The 13,762-nt window shown below is 34.5% G+C and overlaps 1 protein-coding gene across 3 annotated transcripts; it reads right to left on the bottom strand.

Moving 5' to 3' along the window:
• LOC111798317 (glutathione synthetase, chloroplastic) lies at positions 1 to 12,023 on the bottom strand. 3 transcript variants are annotated; one of them, XM_023681381.2, is made up of 13 exons: positions 11,848 to 12,022; positions 11,598 to 11,768; positions 10,821 to 10,990; positions 9,992 to 10,067; positions 8,724 to 8,854; positions 5,648 to 5,770; positions 5,477 to 5,557; positions 5,156 to 5,236; positions 4,997 to 5,066; positions 3,338 to 3,459; positions 1,475 to 1,614; positions 1,188 to 1,380; positions 1 to 340 (listed from the first exon to the last, which is right to left on the bottom strand). In XM_023681381.2, exons 1-13 carry the CDS (start codon positions 11,983 to 11,985, stop codon positions 217 to 219), a joined length of 1,620 nt encoding a protein of 539 aa, XP_023537149.2. In that variant the 5' UTR covers positions 11,986 to 12,022; the 3' UTR covers positions 1 to 216. The 3 variants fall into 3 exon arrangements, with proteins under 3 accessions (XP_023537149.2, XP_023537148.2, XP_086981813.1); XM_023681380.2 differs by having other exon boundaries at positions 11,598 to 12,023; XM_087125687.1 differs by lacking the exon at positions 1 to 340 and adding an exon at positions 649 to 1,094 and having other exon boundaries at positions 11,598 to 12,023.
• Between the last annotated feature and the right edge of the window lie 1,739 nt (positions 12,024 to 13,762).

Below are 13,762 nucleotides of genomic sequence, written 5' to 3'. Positions count from 1 at the left end.
TCAGAGAAACTTGGAAACTTTAGATGAATTCAGCATAGTTGGGGGAGAAAGTTGTCTGGTGAGTAACATGAATCATAAATATCAATAAAATCTATCCCTTAGTTGGGAGTTTATTAGGATTCCAAATGATCAAATCCCATTGAAGAACTTAGAAAATTCAACCAATATAGGAGATTTTCTATGGGTTTTTGCAAAGGAGAATTGGAAACAAAGCCGTCAAGTTAAGTAAATACTGTCCAAGACAGCAAATCCAGCTGCAACACCACCCTCATTTGATGATGATACTTTTGTCCTCATCAAGTAACCACATCGGTCATTCACAATTACTTTGTCCTTGTTTCTGCACATATCAAACAAAGAAGTTTCAGGAAAGAATGAAAAACATAAAAGACAAGGTGGTAATTTGAGCGTAGCTTGGGAATAGGCCACAAATGGCTATTCCAAATGTCGATGGTTCGTTCGATCCCGACCCACAATTCGACCAACAAAAACATCAGAGAGATAAAACAACCACTAGTTCATATTTCGTATCATTAGCATATGTAACGACCCAGATCCACTGCTAGTAGATATTGTCCGCTTTGGGCTTTCCCTTTCGGGCTTCCCCTCAAGGCTTTAAAACGCGTCTGCTAGGGGAAGGTTTCCACACCCTTATAAATGGTGGTTTGTTCTCCTCCCCAACCAATGTGGGACATCACAGCGTAAGCAAGCGGGTCAGTTTCCTTGTCTAGGAGGGAAAAGAACTGATGTAGGCTGTGTTTAGGCTGTTGGTGGCTGCTTGTTATTTATAGCCTTCAGCCCCTCTGTTCTTTCAACGGCTGCTTCAAGTCTTAAATGTTCTCTTTGCTTGTTATTTATAGCCTTCAGACCCTCTGTTCCTCTTTTAACGGCTGCTTCAAGTCTTAAGTGTTCTCTTTTAAGGAATTTACTGTAGCTTGAATCCAAACTAACTGAAAAATATACTTCAAACCAACCGAACCAACCGAACCAACCAATTTTCCGATTAATTTCTTTAATTTCAGCTAATGCCTCTACTAAATATTTCATTTAAAAGTATCTTCCTAACAGAAATCTCAAAGTCACACCATGGTTGACTGAAAAGAGCAGAACAAGAAAAAAAATATATAGAGTAAAGTAGGTTAGCATCAGATAATCTCAAAGAAGTTGTAGATAAGGGAGTTGCATACCTCAAGTAAGCGCCAAATATACCGAGCTCTGAAATTGCGTGATCCTTGTGACAAATCCCATCTCGAACAAAAATGGTCGGGTAAACAGATGGGAATATCCTCTGCATAAGAATGTAAGCAGCATCTTCTACATTCCCTTCCTTCTGCAATCTTACAAGGGTTTTCCTCACATCATCGCCATAGATATTGTTCCCTGAAGGAGAGTGATGAATTCTTTGTTAATGGATTTACTGCAAAGGAGTTAAGGCAAATCACATTGAGAAAACTCAAAAGGTGATGGAACCGACCTCCGCCTTCTCTTTGCGGCTTCATAACGAATAGGTCTGGTGCTTCAATGGCTTTTTTTACGATATCTTTGTCATCTAAACTCCACAACCCTGCAAAGCATTTCCTTATCTTGGCAATATCCTCTTTATTGTCAAGGAACCTGAAGTAGGGGCTTAAAAGTTCAGCTGCATATAGAAATTGCAATAAGGAAAGCTATTTCCTACATAAATTATCAAATCCCAACAAGATCAATCCCACTACGAGGATTGAAATGCTCTAACAGTGAATATTTTTATGAGGACAAAGTCTATTGAGCTTCAGGAAATAAATGGTATGCTTCAGTTTCTCAACTTATAAAGAGAATTCATTTCAAGATTTTTGACGCACTCTCCTCTAAGTACAACCTTGGTTTCTTCAATGGGTTAATGATTCTTGTAAAGCTGAAGAGTTTTACGATGATGTTTCATGATGGGCTTTAAAAGGCCTTTTTGTTGGTTGGTGGTTGGTTCTTGGTTTTCTTTGGAAGATTTAAAATAGCTACCGTTTTTTAGCGTTTGGTAGGGACCTTATTCATAGTTTCATCATTCATTTGCTGTCCTTCTAAGTTTTTCTTTGGGGTGTGCAGCTAAGTTCTGAAATCCGCTCACTGAAAGAATTGAGAACGAATTGCCTGCATGGAGAATTCCCCACAATTTCCAAATGTGCTGGTTTAGCTTTTACTTTTTTAAAATATATAAACACATTCATACACATATACATATACATACACTAACGGGTATTGCACTGGGAATCTTTTGTACAAATACATAAATTAAGAGGTTGATAGCCATATTATAAACTAGAGGGTGGTATTGTTGCCTTCTATTGAGAGCAGCCTCGAGAGAGATAATATTTGGGATAGAAACTATGCATCATTGAATTAGAAGGCTTTAAAGCTCTCCTTAGGGAAGTAGCTTGCTTTGGCATGGTTGCTAACTTAAAAAAATTTAGGTCCCGTTAGATAACTATTTGATTTTTGAAGCTCAAATTTAAAAACCAAATGTTTATCGAACAAAGGCTTAAATATTTGTGCCTTGTCGAAGTAAGAAACTATGGCCTATATTTGGAATATATTCTATTTTGAGAGAGTTGAAAAACACCCATCTCCATAGAGAGAGTTAATAAGGTAAGGATTGCTTAGGGTGATTTAAAGAAACAGTTCTGTCAGAAACCGGCCAGAGATAATTCTTTCATCTAAAGGGTTAATTCAGGCTTTGGCCATTTGATAATTAAGGGAAATATAATAGTACACAAAAACCACATTCCTTAATTTACAGGAGCAATATGTCTAATGATGCACTGACTCTAAGAGACTGTGTCAACTTGGAAGAGAGTGTACAATAAAAGTTACAGCTTTGATCATCCTATAGATACAATCAAGGCATTTTCAGCAGGGAATTTGAGCATCTTCAGTCTTAATTAATGCAGTCCTAACGACCTCAGACGATCGACCATCTTCTGTTTCTAAGGGAAAAGCTAAGGTGTTGTGGGTGGACTAGTCTTGCATCCCATTTTTAGGAAATCGGGAAACCGTAGGATCATCGGGGTAGTATTCTTGCAGCAAGTCTAAGATCAATTTCCATCTTTAACAATTGAAATAACTCTTTTGTAAGCTTTTCAGATTTTGGTTATCTTCTGAGGATTACTTATCTTCCTCTTCACCCCATCTTATAATGAAATTGACTATAACTTAAAAACTTCTATATTCGTCTTGGGTGGGAAGTTGACTGCATTCTATAACATAAAGAACTTATGTATCTGTCTTAAAAAGTTGACTACAATGTGTTGGAGGGAATTGAATCGGGAGAAAAGATGAGAACTGAAGATACAGAAATAATTAATACCTTTCAAGTACATTCGGTTTTGCCAGTTCCTGTTGAATTTTTTTGGTGCCTGCTAAATGGTAAGATATGGACGGGCATTTGACTGCAGATGACTGCTCCACAAGTAACCTAGCTGCCCATTCCTGAAATTTGTTTCCATTCAAATGAGAAAATAACCCCAAAGCTTCACTCAAGATATAATGAACTTGAATAGTTGACAAGGGAAGTAAAAAAAAAAAACTTTAAGAGAGACTTTTTATTGCTTAGAATTGAAATAGATAAAAGTCATCAAATTGGAAGGATTACATTAAAAGAAAACAACCATCAGATGTATGGCTAATGAGTTGGCAGACTGCAGTTTAATTTACTGTAACAATTGCCTGTACATATGTACCAAGGATTACCCTTAAATGGGAACCACAAATACTTCTCCTTCAGGAAGACCATTATTGAAAAATAGAAAGAAAGGGGTCGTGGAAGTACATAAAAATTATATCAAAACCTCATCACCAGCCGAATTCACCAAAGGATGGGTGATGGAGGAAGTAAATCTTTCTAGACCAATCTTTGGATTGAAAACACCACGTTAACCTTGCAGTTTCCACTTGTGTATGACTCTCTCATAGGCAAACCAACCATGATCAAAGAAACATGGAACAATGTAAACAATTTCTGGTTCCCAAAGCTTGGTAGGAACTTAAAGGATAACGAAGCTATGTAATGAATATTAAAACTCGACCTCGTCCCAGTTGTATCTAAAGAAGCAAACTCGTTGACATGGCTTCCTACCGCTAACGTGGTCTTGTCTACAAATCTCTGATGATGAACATAAGGAAAAGGCAAAAGCAATAAACCCCACTCTAGCAAAAACAATATGGAAATAAAATCACCCTGAAAATGTGAAGTTCTTCTTGTAGAAAATAACCCATACACCCATGACTCTATTTCCAAGGTGGTGCTCATTATCCAAGAAAGACACCGAATCACAAAACCACTTATTTTGCAATGCACATACACTCACAATTTCTAAAATAGGGTTCTCAATACCTTCAGATTGCATCTGAGGTAAGAGAGGTAAAGGATTTATTGGACATGGCCTTAACGTACCACCTTTTCAAGAACGCAAAAGCTCAACTATGGAAAAATGCTTTCATTTCGAATCTGTGGAAAGAAAGAAATTTAAGAGTATTCACGAAGAAGACACATGCTTATACAAAACTTTTCGACAATGTTGTTTACCACACTATATCTTGGATTTAGTTGTCTTATACTTTTGCTTCCTATAGTCATACCTTACAATAATGGTTTTTCTTTTTTGTAAGTATCATGGATAACACTTCCTCTTGTAAATTTCAAGCATGAATGAAATTATTTTTTATCAAAATAATAAATAGTAAAGAAATAAAACTATTGAGATTCATCAGCTTAAGGAACTTTAAATCCACAAACAACTAATCTACATTCAGATTTATATTATACAATTGAATTTGAATTTACTTTTACTTGCATCTTAAAAGTCTCACAAAAGTACTGAGATTCATAAGAAAATGTGAGTTTTTTCCTAAAATGAAGGGTAACACTAATGCATACCAGCAAGCTCATTCCAAAATAATATATCAACTTAATCCCAACCAAAGAAAGGTCTGCTGCCAGCAGCAGCCTAATGAAGCAGTTGCTCACCGTTTCAGAAGGATAGTCAATAGGCGTATATCCAGCCCTGAAGTACACAACTGCAACTGCTTGGCCATCTCTGCAGAGGAAAGTTCTCGGGAATTATAAGTAACATAAAATTGTAACCCAATTTTCGAAAGAAAAACTTAGACATTCAACACTACTTACACAAGGAGTGTTCCATCAGATTGAAGTTCTCCCTCCCGATCGATTTCTGCCATTGTTTTCCGAATAGTCTTGACATTATGTGTGTTATAAAGCTAAGGAACACTTACTTGGAAAGCTCAAGATATATCAAATTGTTCAATTAGTCAAAAACAACAATATATATATATATATATATATATCAATATCTGCAGTTTTGGTCACAAGTAAATTGGACGTTGAGAAAATTAATCCATGCTATCTATAGTAGATCGGAAGAATGGGTGAACAATAGAGATAATTATGTACTCTAATGGAGCCTGTCAATCAGAAAAACGTGGATATCTTTTCCTCAAATGAACAGAAAGCCAATGTTGATCATACATGTTGCGTTCCTCGGCTTGAACCACAATCATAATAACAGCACTGCAAAAATTAATAACCCACGTCAGTCATGCTGAAAATTAGGTTTGTAGGGATGGTGATGAATAATAAGGTCAAATTTTCAAATCTAACCTTGGATTGTTATATTCGGTCCAAGCTTTGGCCAATACCTCAGCAGACTGATTACCGGAATTATTTTCAGGAATCATTCTAGAGTCTAATCCAAGGACTTCCCCATATTGATCAAGTAAGTCACTGGCAGGATCAAATAACAAAAGGAATGATCAGGCAAGGAAATAAATTATGTCTTTTACTGAAGAGTAAAGATAAAGCTCTGGAACATCTCAAACAATCAAGAGAACTTTTGGAGGAAAAGTACAAAACTCTGAGACATAAATTCTTAGAATAACACCAACCTAAGCACTATTAACTTAAGTCCAAAAATGATATTTTAAGAAGAGACCATGAAGCTTTCTATTGACAAGATGAGTAAGTACAATGATAGAAACTTAACATTGAATCAAGGGAACTAAGTTGCAACAGAGGAAAATCTGAGGGTCCCTATAAATCCCCTCACCAAGTTACTGGTATTCCCATCAAGAGCATACCCCCAATCCTTACTTTCTACTATTATTTATACTATATCAATGTTTTAAAAGGATTAAGGCGGCCCTGAGGGTTTTCTCGTGGAGAGGCGAGGCATAAGTCTTGAGGCGGTATGAGGTATAAGCCTCATTGTAAATTTGAAAAATATATTTAAAGCATAAAACATAGGACCTTATACATTCCTAATATTATAAAATTTCTTAAAAGGAAGAAAGTACACTAAAAAATTAATAACTATAAAGGAAATAATCTCAATAGTCCATCAATGTTCATCACAGCATCTACCTTTCTTGTGTTAATAATAATCTTGAGTTCATCCAAAATATGATTATTGTTATCACTAATAATATAACTAATAATAAGAAAAAGAAAAAAAAAGAAAAAAAAAAGAGAGAGAATGGAAAGAAAAATAGTAATCAAAATTTAAAAGAAAACTAAAAGAAAACAGGAAAAAAGGGGTTGAACAAAAGAGAATCGTAATGCGGTTTCCCAAATTCTCTCTCTTCTCAGTTGAAAAATCGACAGCATGGAGGACAGGGGCCCTTTATCCTTATTAGATCAAACACCCATGAGAAGACTTTTAAGAGAACATATTGAGAACTTAACTGCATAGGAGCACATTTACTGGAAACAACACTGTAAGTTGAATTGGCCTAAAGAGAGTGATAAAAATACAAAGAAAAAAATAATAATAATCGTATCATGGCTGCACACAAGAGGAAAAATTCGATTTCTGAGGTCCTATCTTAAGAAGGAATCAGTTTACTTTCAGCAAGCGATATTGAGAATGAATTCAATGATTGGAGTCCGATTAGAGTTGTTCAACTTGCAGATTGGGAAATTGATTTTTCTGACGAGGTTTATCAAGCAGTAAAACCCTTAGGCTCAAGTAAGTCCGCTGGTCTTGATGGTTTCACTGCGGAGTTCTTAAATTCTGATAGAATATTATTAAGCAAGATGTTATGACTATGATTAGAGACTTCTATACTGTTAGGATAATCAATGTGGCTCTCAATGAAACATACGTTTGCTTAATTCCAAAAAACTAGATTCTAAATATGTGTTTGAGTATTCGCCTATTAGTCTTATCCCTTGGACATATAAGATCATTGCCCGCATTCCATCTAATAGATTGAACTTCTTATGCCTTCTCAGTTTCTAGTGCATTTTAAGTTTTCTTTGATATATGCATAGTCCCATGGCCCATGGCTCACCACCAATAAACAAAGGATTACAACTTGTTGCCTGTGAGGCGTTCACATAGAGGCTTACACCTTTCAGTGTAGGCCTCTTTTTATGTCTTCAACGCATAAGCCTTGAGACACAATGTTGCCACCTAGCCTCAAGGCTTACACCTTGAACGCTATTTAAAACATTGTACCATATTACTTACCAGCCTTTTCATATTCTAACTTAAAGATGGAGGTTTTGTCATATCTTAAATACAGTCATTTCCCATACACTAGTTACCCTTTTTGTCTTTGACAATTAATTATCTCTTTTGATTGATTTCACTTGTATAGTTACCCCTTTTTGTTTTCGACTATTAATTACCTCTCTTGACTGACTTCCACTTGTATACTTTCATGATTAGGACCTATGATATAAAAAGAAGTGAAAGCACACCGCAATAAAGGAATTTCTCAATATACAATTGGTAGAGATCAAAGAAATCTTGTAATTACAAAGGTGCGGAGAGATGTCACCTATCTCAAGAGGGTGGAAGGGAGTACAGCCAACGAAATTGATAATTTTTCGCACACTAAAGAATTTCCCTATACTCTTAACTAACTTCTTAAAAAATTATTCAACTTCTTTCCAACTAAATCTTTCAAAAAAGAGCATCGATCCAAAAGGACCAAACATAATCTTCCACCTCTTATGCATCCTTTCAACCTACCCGAGTGCCCGTTTGTTCACTTTGGAAAGGTCAAGATCTCCAAGAATGTCAAATTCTTTGCTCGGTAGGTTTTGTAAGGAAAAGTCAACACTTAGAATTATATTGAGAGGCACCCTTCCTATTCCTTGAGGCTGCAGCGGTGCATCCTTTACAGAGGAGAATTTGAAAAATCTCAACCATATTCGTCATTGTGGGATCAGGACTTGGAGTTGTTTGGGCTTTGTTTGACATGTAACACAGACTGTCATTCTATGATGGACAAAATGCCACAACAACCTCCTTTTTGGAATAAGGGCAGGGTTTTGCTGGTTGCTTTGTTGTTTCGTGCGGTGTTTATAAGAAAGGAGCAATAGAATTTTTAGGGGAGTAGAGAGGTTTGAGATACCATTAGATTAACACTTCTTCATGACTTCAATCTCTCGAGTTTTTTTTGTAATTACCAGCTAGGTACCATTCTTTTCTTTTGGAGTCTCTTTCTTTCATTGGACTTCCCTTGTTGGGATATTTTTCTTATATGCCCTTGTATAAGAAAAGTTGGGTTCTCATAAAAATAAATAAATAATTGAAGGATCAAATATAATCATCTGTATGTACTCATTTTTTCTGATAAAAGTTATATTTTAATGGGAGGATTAAAATGGCCAAATATACACAAAATTGAAGGCACAAGAAATCTTAATGGTAAATTTCTCTAATACTTACCTATGAAGTTTACTGACTATTTGACTAAGTCCAGCAAATGAAGATGATATGGTGTTGAGCTCTACTTGAAGAAGTAATTTTGTTTTCTCATCAAGCATATAATCTGAGCGATGTAAACCCAGACGAATTTCCTGCTTGAATAATTGGAGAAGTTCGTTATAATCCTTCAGTTAAATAATACAACCCTTTTGGATAAAACTGCATACCAAAGAGAAATTAAGTAGGTAAGGCCTTTAGGAACCACGAACATCAAAATTAAGTAGGTAATGTCTTTAAAAACCACAAACATCATGGAAGTTTCATGTTCATTTACAAAACTGAAGTAATGAGATTTCTCGTCTACTATTCTAACAAGTGAATGGAATATATCTAATGAAACGGCTGCACCAAAAAACTAATTTTTTTAACAAAAAACTTGTCATAAACAACATTTTAAAAGGCGTTCTAGGCGTAAGCCTTGAAGTGAGACAGCAACATTGTTTCTCAAGGCTTATGCCTTTAACACACAAAGAGCCTCAGTGCAAACAACTCTGTGGCTATAAGGCGTAAGCCTTGTGTTTATTTGTGGTGCGCCATAAGCTCATGCTGTGCAAGCGGTGCATTTAATTCAAGCAGTGCATTTTCGTCAACCATAATTTGGTGGTTGGCCATGGGGCTACGCAGATATTAAAGAAACCTTAAAAATGCACTGCAAAATGAGAAGAAGAAGTTCAATTGGTTTACTTAAAAAAAATATATCCAACGTTCACCTTGAGGTGTTATTTTAAAAATAGAGCTGACTGTGAGCGACTGCATTAACCAAAGGAAAAAGTCACAACAGCAACACAACAAGGTGAACTTTGTTTTATTCTTTTTCCTTTCTTTACTCTTGTTATCTTTTTGTTTTTGTTTCTTCACAGTGAGTTTTATTATTTTTTCCTACTTAACCTTTGTTTTCATTTTGTTTAGATTATTATTAACACAAACGGGACTATTGAGATTTTTTCCCTTTTAGTTCTTAACTTCTTAGTGTGTTTTTGTACTTTTAAGAAATAATATAATATTAAGAATATGTATATGGTCTTGTGTTTTATGATTACAATATATTTTTTAAATTTAAAATGAGGCTTACGCCTCACCTCTCTGTAAGGAAACACCTCAACCGCCTTAAGCCTTTTAAAAAATTGGTCATAAAGCATATGAACTGTATCCAAAAAAACTACAATATAAAAGTTTCATAGTTTACTCATCACGCCAAACAATATCAATAAAACTTAGCATACACTTACCTCTTTTTTGTCCATCTGAAGCATCTTGGAATGAATATCTAAAAGTCTAGACGTAAAATCATCCGCTTTTTTTGTTCTGCAACATGAATGACATATAAAACATCTTTTTGAGGCAGAGACAATCTCGATTAATAACCATGATGGTAGAAAATAGGGAAGGTAGTCATACACCCTAATTAGAAGAATTAAAGAGGAAAGAACAAAAAATAAGGATGAACCAGATCACAAGATGAATAGAATACATTGGGATCACGATCCATACATGCTAATAAAGAAGGCACTGCCATCAAACGAAATGACATACAAAGACAAGTTACAAAAAACAAAAGTAAGTACTGTGTAAAATGTGAAGGTCCAAGCAAGAGCAGAGCTAAGACAAGATGATTGTGTCAAGTATAAGGACATGAGAATTCCAATCTGAAAACATCATTCTCCAATTTCAGATATTTAAGCAAGTATGATATTAGAAATTCTAGAAATGTTGACACATACAAGTTGAGATGAAAAGGGATGTAGGACTGAGCATGTTGATTGCTTCATCAAGTATTACTATTTAATACATTAGCGGTGGCCTCGGAAGAACCATGTTGATATTTAACTAATGCATAGGGTAATGAGAATGGAAAGAAAATGTAATAGACCACTGATGAGCAAGTGATTATTAATTACATAAAGTGGAAACTGGCTTTTAGTTTTTCTAAGCCAGAGGTCAGAGCATACCTATCCTCAAGACATATTTCATGGAACGGTCAAGAACATGTTTCATGGAAATTAGAAGAAAGAGTCAATAACTAGTGTCTGTGCCAGACATGAAAGGGCTCGAGCATACCTCGATAATGATTCCTGTAGAAATTTCCCATCCAAGCTCACTCGATCGACTAATTCATTAAAAATGGAGACTAACTCACATGCTTGCTTCCAATGAGTTTCAGGAAATGATCCAGGCAACAAGGCAATTGGCGAATGAACCAAACCTACACCAGGTACTATGCCTGATCTCTGCAGCCCAAAATATTTGAAATTATATTAAAATTTTACCCCCAAAATACGTTTGTTGTTTCAGCATCAGAAACCACTCTACATACATCCTTATTCCAATCACTATTTTGAGAAATTTCTACCATATTTTTAATGGAGAAATAACAGTTATACTTGAAATTGTTGGATGAATGTCCCACATCTGCTAATTTAGGGAATGATCATGGTTTATAATCAAGGAATACTCTCTCCATTAGTATGAGGCCGTTTGGGGAAGCCGAAAGCAAAGCCATGAGAGCTTATGCTCAAAGTGGACAATATCATACCATTTCGGAGAGTCGTGAAAGACGAGAGGATATGGAATTTTTAATATTTTGGTTCAGAATCTAAAGGAATGCACCATATCTTCTTCCAATGCTCCTTTAGTAAGAACATTTGCGTTTCTGTTTCATAAACACTAATTGGAGAGAGTATCATAAGCAACGAGTAATAATCCACTATTATCAATCATTCGATCCTTCATCTTTCCAAACTAACAGCAGAAGCAACAATCATAAGACATTTTCAGCAAACAAAAACCAAATAAGAGGCAAAGAACATCCATCCTATAAACTGCAGAAACGCTTACCTTCACTGACTTGTCACCAACAACAAGTCCATGTAGAGAACTCCAAACAAGAGCGTCATAGACAATCTTGTTCAGCAACTCTTGATCAATGCCATGAATATCCGCCATGGTTTTCAAATACTTCACTTGGGTTTCAAATTCACCTACTTGATTACACCTTAAAGACAAATTCTGTGGAGAGGAACAACAACGAAAAGAGTGAGAAGTGAATTTGATAGATCTGATTTGATTCTGATTTGCTGGACGTAACTTTGATACGCAAATTGGCGATTGGGGAAAGCAGAAATGTTGAGTGGAGGAAGCTGTAAGGAGAGAGCATGAAGAATGAGCAGAACCCATGTCGAATTTTAGCTCTATCTTTGTAAAAAGATGCGGCCAATGCCGCCATTAGCACGAGGGAGCACAGCCAGCCGAGTGGATTGGGCGTGGAAGTTTTATTAAAAAAATATTAAATTAATACAAATATATATATATATATTAAATTAATAATAATATTCCTCAATTTTATTTTCAAAGATATTCTTATAATTTAAAAAATAAACAAAAAATACGTTTATTTTTATTATTAATTTTAGACATAACCCATCAAAAATATTTTTAAATTGTGAGAAAGTGTACCTTAAAAATATATTTCCATCCACTTTTAATACCGCTTTTAAAAATCATATTAATATCTTTAAATTTTTAAACAAAAGTTAAACGAAAACCACTTATTTATCACTCATAAATCATCTTTCTCCGTGATAAAAAAAAATTAAAGAAAAATGGAAAAAAAAATTAATAGGGTTGCGATCCCATACCAACCATGAAACCCTTTTTAAACTTACCATTAATGGTACTTTTTAACTTTTTAAAAATATTTAAAGATATTAATAAAATTAATATTTTTGAAATATTTTAAAAACAAATTGAAGGTAATATTTTAGAAACCGCTAATTTTGATAAGAAGGAATAAAAAGCATATGAATCCAAAATTAGCGGTTTGGATTACATCCCATCAAATATGAATCCGATGTCCTTTCCTTTAATGTTCATATTTTATTTTAAAACCATTTCAATCCTTTACTTTTCCTTCTCCTTCTAGTTGTCCATATTCTATAGCACGACCTCGTGACTCTTCGTAACGGAGGAAAATATTGTTGAAATTTGTTATGAGTCCCACGTTGGCTAATTATAAAGAGAATATTATAGGTATCTATCTAGCTACGGAGCTTATACTTAGGGACTTCCATTAAATATAAAATTGAAAATTATGGACTTATTAAACAATTTTCAAAGTTTAATGGTCAAATAGACACAAATCTCGAAGTTTATGAACTAAACTTGTAATTCAACGAAAAGAATATGTTTATTTACCAACATTGGTTATAACTTTTGAGGATAAGATCAACTTTAGCCTTAAGTGTAACAATTTTCACCATAAACTTTAAAATGATTATAACTCAAGGATTATAACTCAAGTTCTCGCAGACAAAAATTTATAACTCAAGGATTAAAATCAAGTAGTTAATGATTATTTCGTAAAATATTAATCTTTTTCAACAGATTTATAAAAAGAGATTAAATATTTTGTGGTCTAGTTTTATACAAGTTCAGGGTAGAAAATACCCACTCACATGTATTCACATCAACGATTTGGATAAAATTATTAATAATAATTACAAAATGAGTCAATCACATACTCTTCAAGTTTATGCTAATAACTTAAAATTTTTTATATAATGAATAATGTTAAATTACAAATAGTCAAAATTACTATTAAAATTAAACCATTAATTATGGGCTTTAGAGCATAAATACCTATCGTTTTCAACTAGAGCATAGATTCAATAAATTCATTTGACAAATGCATGTCCAAATGAAAACTATACATTGCATATTGGTGAAATCATGGTTGATGCCACCTCATGACATGGAGCCTTGCCTTTTATGAATGGATCATCATATTATTGCCAAAGATACAGAGATAATGACCTCTCCAAAAAAAGATATATGGTTTCGACTCAAGTTGGCGCTAATTAAGAACCTGCTATACAAAAGGTGATATGCTACATTAACGTGTCGAATGCTATTGTTGATGGTTCCGTGGTCGTTTCTAAAAAATGACAGAATCACTTGAGTGCTATGTTGTTACAAGACATTGAAGGATTGTATTAAAGTAATAA

Source organism: Cucurbita pepo, chromosome 7 (genome assembly GCF_057944985.1).
Source record: "Cucurbita pepo subsp. pepo isolate OVF chromosome 7, ASM5794498v1, whole genome shotgun sequence".
Classification (NCBI taxonomy): Eukaryota; Viridiplantae; Streptophyta; class Magnoliopsida; order Cucurbitales; family Cucurbitaceae; genus Cucurbita; species Cucurbita pepo.
Note: the sequence above shows the minus strand (reverse complement) of the source record. Positions and strands in the feature narration are given on the sequence as shown.